The sequence below is a fragment of the Hyperoodon ampullatus genome, assembly GCF_949752795.1.
Source record: "Hyperoodon ampullatus genome assembly, chromosome: 1".
Lineage (NCBI taxonomy): Eukaryota > Metazoa > Chordata > Mammalia > Artiodactyla > Ziphiidae > Hyperoodon > Hyperoodon ampullatus.
The window spans coordinates 69,145,923-69,155,761 of record NC_136914.1 but is presented as its reverse complement, the minus strand read 5'-3'; the positions used below and the strand labels follow the sequence as shown (position 1 = coordinate 69,155,761).

At 41.5% G+C, this 9,839-nt stretch overlaps 1 protein-coding gene across 1 annotated transcript; it reads right to left on the bottom strand.

Moving 5' to 3' along the window:
• Positions 1 to 776: 776 nt before the first annotated feature.
• LOC307049588 (F-box only protein 34-like) lies at positions 777 to 2,954 on the bottom strand (the record flags this gene model as incomplete). The annotated part of the gene is given in 5 exon segments (XM_079699138.1): positions 777 to 1,469; positions 1,472 to 1,683; positions 1,686 to 1,717; positions 1,768 to 2,906; positions 2,910 to 2,954. Coding segments are annotated over 5 exon segments (2,115 nt in total). The 5' UTR covers positions 2,949 to 2,954.
• Between the last annotated feature and the right edge of the window lie 6,885 nt (positions 2,955 to 9,839).

The following is a 9,839-nucleotide window of genomic DNA, read 5'->3' as shown; positions in this document are numbered from 1 at the left end:
CAAAAAAACAAAAAAAATCCACACAGTTGTAGCTGCAACACTATCCTAGCTGCATTGTGGTGATTATGCTCAGTCAGCTGTCCGCTATTTACAACTGGATTTTAATAGTGTTATTTACAGGGGGCCAAAAGCACTCATCTAAGGTAAAGGCGCTCGGGTTTAATGTGCACTTTCATAGCCCTATGAAAACACAACCATTATATACACTGTAAACACCACAGGGCATGAAATCCATCTCCAACCACAAACATCAATCTCACAGATCAAGCATACAAGGTTTAAGGTAAGGTGCCTAGCTTTTCTTTGTAAGCATACTTTTCACCCAAGAGTACTGCTATTCTTTTCATAGGACACTATTCACTTATTTCAGATATGGTGCCAGTGCTCAAAACATGCCCAGAACCCCTTTTTGGGGATCGCCTGCATAGTCTGCGATGAACTCTGCTGAACATTCTTGATGGTGGCAAGTCTTCTTTGAACAATCCTTTGACGAAGGATTTGATTTGGGAAAACAGGCATAGTTATTCACAGCCAAGTGGATCAAACTGTGGGATACAACCCTGGATCAAACATGAGGCACCACTATGAAACGATGAGACCTATTTTCTTGTACAGCTTGTAAATTCAGAGATTTAAGATGCCTGAGCAATGGCGGTCCTGATGGAGTAGCAGAGATTCTCCTGGAAGGAAGACTGAGAGGCAACACCCACTGGAACGGCGTATCTAGGTGGTGTTTTGCAGTTTTAAAAATCGGTCCGTTGCCTCGCACATAAACTTTAGTACTCCTCTTCAGTTTCAGTCCCTTTTGCTTTCTTATGGATTGCCCGATTAAAGCTATGGCAAGCAGGGACCCAGTGATTGTCATGAAGCCCCAGCTTACAGCCAGGGAAGCCCTTCTGAGACCGGTGGCAGCACATCCAGTATCCCGGCCCATAGGGCAATGCCTGGCAATAGGGTTTGGGGTGCCACCGGCACAGGGACACATCCCCTTTCACATATTTTTTCTTGCACTGCTTGCACGGATCCTCTCTATAGCGTGGATCCCGAACCCAGCGAGAATCTGCTGGCCTGATATTGTAATATTCAATGATAAACTTGAAATCGCAGCAGGTACATTTAAGAGCCACTAAACTCTTAGTGGGAAGCAACCTGAAGATTTTCACCATAATGTGGTGGGGCAGAAAAGCCATGTACTGCTGAGGCTCCAAAAGCTGCTGGATTTTAAACCTGGTCTCCAGAAAGTCATGCGACACCTGCTGCTTCCAACTGGATGCCTCAAGCACTGGTAATGTACTTTCCACAGAAGCCAGCGGGACAAATGAATCAGCCGAGACACTTTTTCCCTCAGATGCACTGTCACCCTCAGCAGCATCTTCAAGCTGACTGGCCTCGGAAGACTCTTCTGTTGTGCTTTCATTCAGCTGGGAACAGCCTGACTGGTGCTGACCAGATGGCAAAAAAAAAAAAAAAAAATCCCTGGAAGTGGGTCTTCGCACGACTTTGAACTGGAAGGCTGGTCTTTCTCTACCTTGGACACAGTGATACTAATGCACAAAGATTCTTTTCTTCTCTGATCAGGATTTTGGCTAGCAAGAGGCACAAGCTCTTCACTCATACCACCAATAGCATCTGGGGGCAATTCAATGGCTTGGGGACAGGTGCGAGGAGGAAAAGGTGACCCAAAAGTTCCTCTGTCATTTCCACATCATGTGTATTGCTGTTTTTCGTGGCACATCATGTGTATTGCTGTTTTTCGTGGCAGTCTACTGATCTGGCTCTAATTCTGCACTGTCTGTGTGCAAACTCACGCCTGCTGGCAATGAGGGACAGCCCCGAGGAGCGCCGTCCCAGGCCTGGTCCCCCTTAGGAGAACAATGGTCAGTTCTTAAGGGGCCACAGTCCACAGATACAGACCCCACAGTTTTCACCTGAGTGTCAGGTACCTCTAAGGCGCCTTTGTTTGTTTTGCTTTCCTCAGCCTGGGTGCCATTCACAAGCAACACGCGGCCCACATTGCGACGGAAGCTGTTATTCCTCAAGAGGCTCCCAGGCTCACGCTGGCTCTGCCGCTTCAGGCACTCGGACTCCAGCCTGGCTATCATGTCAAGGACACGGACTGGCTCACTCTGTGGCTCACCAACCTCAGGATTTCTCCTTTCCATGGGTTCTTCACATGCTCCTGGGGCAGACAAGGGCTCGGGGGCTGGGGGCACACCTCTGGATTGCCCGGAAAACCGCACCACAGCAGGTGAGTTAGTGCAGTTTTTCGCACAACTAGCTAGCAGAGCACTGGCTCTTTGCTCGAGGAAGGCAACCATTTGTATGACCGACAAAGGCCTCCCGGCATAGACTCCATCCCCGTTGTCACTCACGTAATGCACAGAACAGTGCTCAATGCCACACGCAAAAGGCTCAGGTTGGTAGCATCTGCTGTTGACTTCCTTCATCCTTTCTAACTGTATCTTGGCTTTTTTAAGATCCCCTGATTTTTTCCTTCTTTTAGTAGCTCTCCCATCAATATCCCAGGAGCTTTTTATTTTCATAGATCCTATTCTATTACTACACTGGTGGGCTGCAAAGAATGCAATCTTTTCCTTGGTATTTCCCGGTTTCACAACAGCCCAGATATCAAGCGGCCCTTCCCCTTCCTCACCCTGGTGGATTGTTGCAGACGGTGCATTCTTCTTGGTTTTAACATTCACGCTGCTCTCTTCAGGACTGTTCCCACTCATACTGCACAGAACATTTGGAGAAAGGATTCCAAAGTGCTTTCGAGATGATGCTTTACCAAGAGAGGCTGAAGGAAAGACACTTGGTTTCATACAGCTAGCTTTGCATTTTTCATCATTTATAGCCTGTTGGTGGCTCATAGGAGTTCTCAGAGTTTCCTTGCTGATTTCCAAATGTCACACTTTCGTCTGGAGTTTCCAGTATGGCTTTAGGTGCATAACAGAGGCTCTTAGTATGTACCCCAGCAAAACAAGGCAATAAACCAAGGAAGATGACTCTCTGCGAAATGAGCATAATGAAGGCAAGTCACAGGATGTTCACTGAGCAGCAGTTCTGCGCTCCTGCCCCGGCCGGGGCCTGGCCCGGGGCTGCACACCGCGATACAGTGGCGGCGGCAGTTGGCCTGGCTCTCTCCCCACCGCTGAGGTGGACCAAGCGCCCAGCGCGGCGCGGCGGATGCACACAGATATTTGTAGCAGCTTTATTCTTAATTGGCAAGACTTGGAAGCAACCTGGATATCCTTCTTTAGGTAAATGATAAATAAGCTGTGGTATGTCCAGACAATGGAATATTATTCAGTTCTAAAACAAAACAAAACAAAAGCAACCAACCAACCAAGAAAATGAACAAAACCCAAAAAACTATCAAGCCATGAAAAAACATTTAGGAACCTTAAATGCATATTACTAAGTGAAATATACTTGTCTAAAAAGGCTGTGTACCATGTGATTCTAACTACATGACATTTTGGAAAAGGCAAAATTATAGAGACATTAAAAAATTAGTGGTTGACAGAGGTTAGGAGGGAGGGAGAGAGGGATAAATAGGTGGAGGATCTTTAGAGCAGTGATACTACTCTATATGATACTATAATGTTGGAAACGTCATTGTACATTTGTCTAAACCCTTAATGTACAACATCAAGAGTGAACCCCAAAGTAAACTATGGACTTTGGGTGATAGTGATGTGTCAGTGTTGGTTCATTCATTATAATAAATGTACTGTTCTGGTAGGGGTACATCGCTACTGCAGGCAGCTGTGCATGTGTACAGGTAGAAGTATATGGGAAATCTCTATACCTTCCTCTCAGTTTTGCTGTGAACCTACAACTATTCTAAAACATGAAGTCTTCAAAAAAAAAAAAGAAACAAAGTTAAATTTAATTACTAACAAAAATGTAAAGATCTTAATTTATTGAATGAATATTTATTTAATGAATATTTATTTCATGTAGGTAAATGTTCTAGGCTCTGAATATAAAGCATTGAATTAAAAAAAAGATCAAATTCTTCTCAATGTGGAACTTAAAATCTAGTGAGAGAAAACAAATAATAAACCATCAGTAAGTATGCATCTGTTGGAATCAAAAGTTAATAGAGAAAAATACATCAGAGTAAGCAAAGCAGGAAAAGGGTAGGTTTTTCTGTTTTACCACGAGCTGATTAGATGGTGAAGTTGATGCTGTTAGTGATACACACTAATCCCCAATCTAGTGATTGGGCAGAGGAGAAAGTAAATGATGAGTGTCGGTTATGGCCTTAGGATCAACTCTTGGAGTAAGGGCTGTAGTTTTTCCCACTAACAGTGGTCTTGTATGTTTTCCCAGAAGATGTGACCAACCAGATAGGTTCACTTTATCCGTCTCTCCAGGAACAGTTTACTGTAATGTGAATAGGAGGTATATCTGAGCAGTGCAAGGGGTGGATAGTAGTAGATGCTGTTGGTGATTTCTTAATATTCCTTTTATTAAGTGGTGCGCACATCCCCCAACTGCTAATATTGTCTAATAACAACTCACAGCTGCCTTCTTTTCTGGACAATATCTTTTAAACAGATGTGAGCTACCGAGTCTGAGAGGCAACCCTTGTTCTCAAGGAAGGACTTTAGCTGATGACTAACTGAGACAGAGCTGAGAGAATGGCTCCCATTCTCTCAAGGTGGGACTGATTCTATGGAGTAATTTGTGCTACAGAGCTTCCTGGTTTGAACTGGGTACTGTAGTGTTCTGCATCGACTTGGGACAAATATGAAGTGCCAGTCTCACTCCAGAGTTCCTCTTAAGATTGGCTGAGGGGTTAGTTGCAATCATACTGTGGATTACCTTCTTCCTCTCTGCCTGAATTTGAACTTTTCATTTTCTTAGAAGTGTATTTCTTGAGAGTACACACCAATAAATCTTCTGCAAGCTTTTATCTCAAAGTCTGTTTCCAAGAAACCAAAACAATGTGGGAACAAACTGAAAGGATTCTCGTGTTCATACCGTATCTTTGTTTAGGTGTTCCCCATCTTTATTTGGCTTCCTTCACTCCCCTTTTCCTGAGAGAACATCCTCAATAAATAACTCAAACAAGCCTGACTCATGCTCTACTTTTAGGAAACTGATATAAAAGAGATAACATTTGATTCATGACCTGAACAAAGGAGAAAAGAAAAGAATCCTGTGTGTTTAGAGTATACCAGCCAAACAGAATGACAAGTAAATTAGGTGAAAAGCCTTATGTTAAAAGAACAACTAGAAGGACACAGTGGCTAGAGCAGAGTCAGTGAAGTGGGAAATGGAAGTATTAAAAAAATGGCCTTGCGGGTCTTTGGAAAGACTTAACCAAATAATTTTGGGAACAGATAGTTATCTCAGGTGGCCTCAGCCTGCAGTGGCTTGAAGCAGGATTTCAGTTCCCAGCCAGAGATTGAGGTTGGGCATTGGCAGTGAGAGTGCTGAATCCTAGCCACTACACAACCAGAGAATGTTTTTATTAGGAGGAAAAAGTACAGTACGTGTGGATAGACACACGGGCAGGCTCAGAGAGAGAGTTGCACCGTTGCGGTAGTTTGAATCACTTCTATGGGGCATTTCTTCTGGGTTTCCTTTGACCAATCATCTTGCTTTGCCTGGTTCTGAGTCTGTATTTGGTTTATGTCAGGGTCCCCCATGTATGCCTGCGCATCTCTCAGCCAAGATGGATTCTAGCAAAGAGGCCTATGGGTAGTTGACTTCACTTACTATGGGGTGGCACTCCCTCCCTTTTTGACCTCCAAGGAGCCTTTCTATGCATGTGTAGTCGGGAAGCTCTCCTTGACTTTGAGAATGAGGAGTATGTGGTTTTTTATCTCTTATCTGGGTAGGGCCCAGCCTCCTCTCTCACTCCAGCTGTTATGGAGTTTCTGTCCACAGAGAAGAAACTTAAGCTCTTCAGCCTGAGTCCCATCTGTCTCCTGCCTCAATTGGAAGAATTGGAGGTAAAAAGTTGGTTGGTATGTTTTATATTTGTAAAGGATCATCCTGGCTGTATTTAGGTTACTAGACTATAGAGGGACAAGAGAAAATGCAAAACCCTATCAGTGTGTGTGTGTGTGTGTGTGTGTGTGTATGTGTGTGTAAATTCCTCGGTGCATTAAAAGATCATCATATAGGATCATTCCCTGAATACAAAAATAGTTGGTCAACATCAGAAAGTCTATAAATCCAATTTACAATTTAAATAAATCTAAGAAGAAAAAATATTGTCTATTCCATTAAATCCAAGAAAGCATGATAAAGTTCACAGAATATTTATGGTAATAATTTTTGCTAGCTAAGATTTCAAGAGGATATAAAAATTTGTGTTAAATCTTGGAGATACACAAGAAATATAGTAAGTGCTGCAAATTAAGGTATTTTAGGCTACTTAGTAACAAAATACTCCAAGATCTCAGGGGCTAAACATAATAAAACTTTATTTCTTGGTCATATCACATACTAATATGCGTTGGCCAACTCTCCTGAGCTATTATCCTGAGACCCTACCAGAGATGCTGCTTCCTTCCACCTTTTGACTCCAGGACCCATAAGGGATTTCTTATAATCCCTCTCCCAGATCTCTGCATATAGATAAACAGGGAAAGAGAGAGTGGAAGATTGAAGGGAGAATTTTTTTTTTTTTTTTTTTTTTGTGGTACGCGGGCCTCTCACTGTTGTGGCCTCTCCCGTTGCGGAGCATAGGCTCCGGATGCGCAGGCTCAGCGGCCATGGGTCACGGGCCCAGCCGCTCTGTGGCATGTGGGATCTTCCCGGACCAGGGCACGAACCTGTGTCCCCTGCATCGGCAGGCGGACTCTCAACCACTGCGCCACCAGGGAAGCCCTAAAAAGAGGGATTATAAATGAATTGTGAGCAGCCATTGGTGGACCAGTGTTAGTCACATGAACTGAGAAGTGTGATCAACACTTTTTATGATTTACCAAAAAAAGAGGAATTCCTATCTCCATTCTCTTTATGCTAAAGGATTATTTTAATAAAGTAGAAGTGTGACTACGGATGTGAAAGACATTCGTTAATGCAGTCATTCAAGAAATATTTCTTGATCACCTAATATGTGCTGGAATTCTGCTACTTGATGAGGATAAAACAGAAATCCCATTCTCAGCCCTTGAAGACCCTGGATTCCTTGGGTACACAGACGTGTGCACCAGCCTTTCCAATACAATGAGACTCATTGCAAGGAGCTATACAAATATGCGGGGACTGATGTATTCTCTCTCCAGACCACACATTATTTCACCACATACACTCTGTACTTTCATACTCATAACACTAATTGTACTCTTTCCAATTGCTCATTTTTTGATTGCTTGAGGACAGGCACCTCGTCCGTCTTGCTTGTTGTAGTATCATGAGTGCCTTACACAAAGCATAGGATCTAGTCAGTGCTCCATAAATATTCATAAAACAAAGAAGTACACAAATGGCCCCTGGTGAAAATTTCAGAAGTATAATTCTGTTTCTTTAGAATTTATTTCAATAAAAGAGCCACGGTTGATGATACAGAAGAATGCTGACTTGCCCAATTCTCAAACTAATAATGGCTGTGAAATTACAAGTAAATTTTTTGTTGTTTTTGCCACTATCACAGTATGTGAAAATTCTGAATTTAACCATTGTAGTTTAATGTATTCATTACTACTAAATTGCCATACCAGCATATGATGTCATTCTGTAATTTATCTTATTTTCTTTGCCCACTTTAAAGAACATTCTCAATGCCCACATGGAATCAGGCATTGCGTTAGTTGCTGAGGATCAAGGGATGAGTTAAATACACATACTTTTTAAGGAGCTCGTAGTCCATCGTTGGTGACATGTACATGAGTTCATTCACAGTATTCAGGTGTGCAGAAAGTGGTGCAAGAACATAGAGAAGGAAATGAAATTTGCTATGAAGTTGAGAAACCAAGGGCAAGCCACAGGAAAGATGATATTTGAGTTAGGTCTTAAAAGAAAAGCAGGAGTTCACCATCTGGACAATCAGAAAAAGACATCCAGGAAGTATAAACAACATATTTAGAAAAATAAAATCAGGGAAAAGAGCAGTATATCTTAGAAGCCTGGAGGAATCAGGTGTGGCTAAAAACATAGGTTGTTCTTGTGGGGCAAACTCAGGATGAGCCTGCAAAGACAATATGGGCCACAGTTCTGGAGAGTGGAGTTTCAGGTTTATTCAGTGGGCAACTGGAAGTTATAAGCAGCCTTAAAATTCTTTCATTTATTTTCTTTCTTGAGTTGTAGCTTCCTGATTTACTAAGTTTCTGGTTCATGGGAAAGCAGCCTTTAAAATTGCATGTAAAATGGCTGAGAGTTCATACATCAACTAATCTCTTTTCAACCACATATTAGCACTTGGATTTGGCTTATAGCTCTAATTTCTTGCAAAACACTATTTTGATGTTCATATTCTTATTTAGTGTTAAATATCCCAGAGCCACAGTGTTTGCTGAATCAGGAATGTAACTAAACTATGAATATCTCAACTTGACAAAATCTGTATTTACCCACTTGTATTCTGCTGAAGACATTAAAATTCTCTGTGGAGAATGGAAATTTGTTGCACATATATACAGTAGAGTAAATTAAATTAAAAAAGCATAATGTGAGGCTGGAAACTCAAGATAAATGGTGTATAAATCCAGATATTAAATGTTTCACTGAGCAATGAAGAAGTGTTATACATTCGTTCTCTCCTGATGTATAAGAAATTGATTAGCTATATTTCAAATTCACAAGGTAACTGACTGATACTCATTTTGCATAATTCCTGAAAGGGTGCTTAAGACACATGACAAAAGTCAACCATGATCTGAACTCAAAAAGCAATTTCTTACCCATGTATTTTACACGTGAGCTGTGAGGATGCAAGAATTATGGGAAAACAGTAATAACATGTTAAATGCAATATCTGTCCTAAGAATGAGTTGCTTATTTTAATTATCTTGCCTATTCTGTTAACATATATATTATAGGCAATATGAATATAAGATGCTGGCATTTTTGGTATCCTGTTATTTTAAAAGAAATATATGGTAACCATTAAGTGTGCATTATCTCTCCTTGTAGGTCTTTTAAGATATTTCCATGAGTAAGATGCTAACTCTAGAGTCAGTCCCATAGAACAAAAGGTTGGAGATATTGGTGGAGTGGGTGCATAGGGAACTGAGGGTCTCGTTGCTCTCCTAGCAACTAGTGATATAAAGTTTGGGTGTAAATATCACAGTCACTTACTTTCAGCAAGGCAATTTGAGCTCATTTATTTAACTCTTTTTTCCACAGTTCTTGTGAAATGAGTAAAAAATATGAAATAAATGTGCAGAAATACGTATTGTTAATAATGAAGGGTTTCAGACATCAAACAGTAGGTTCCAAATTCAGGAATTGAATGTAAGTGGTAACCCACTACATAACACAGAACAAGACTGTGTAGAAAGGAAATTAAAGGAGTTCCTTGTGGATCTGGATTCATAGGAACAAACATAAAGAAAAAAATGGGAATCAGCAGGAGCTGAGAATCATGCGAAACTTTGGGGTGGTGAACTGAGGGTAACTTGAATAACTTGAACAGTTCCTGACTGTACCACATCAACAACAAACCAATTTACCCTGGCACACATAGTAATTATTCTTTTAGCACAAATAAATAGATAAGTAAACACTGAAGATTGGTACAACCAACTCCTAAAGGCTTAGAGGAAGAGGAACAGTCCTCAGCTAACTCAGGCATGATTGGCAAACCAGTGGACTCCCCAGTTGGGTGTCCCTCCCTTTGTGTTCTTCACAGCCATCTAGAATAACTACAGACT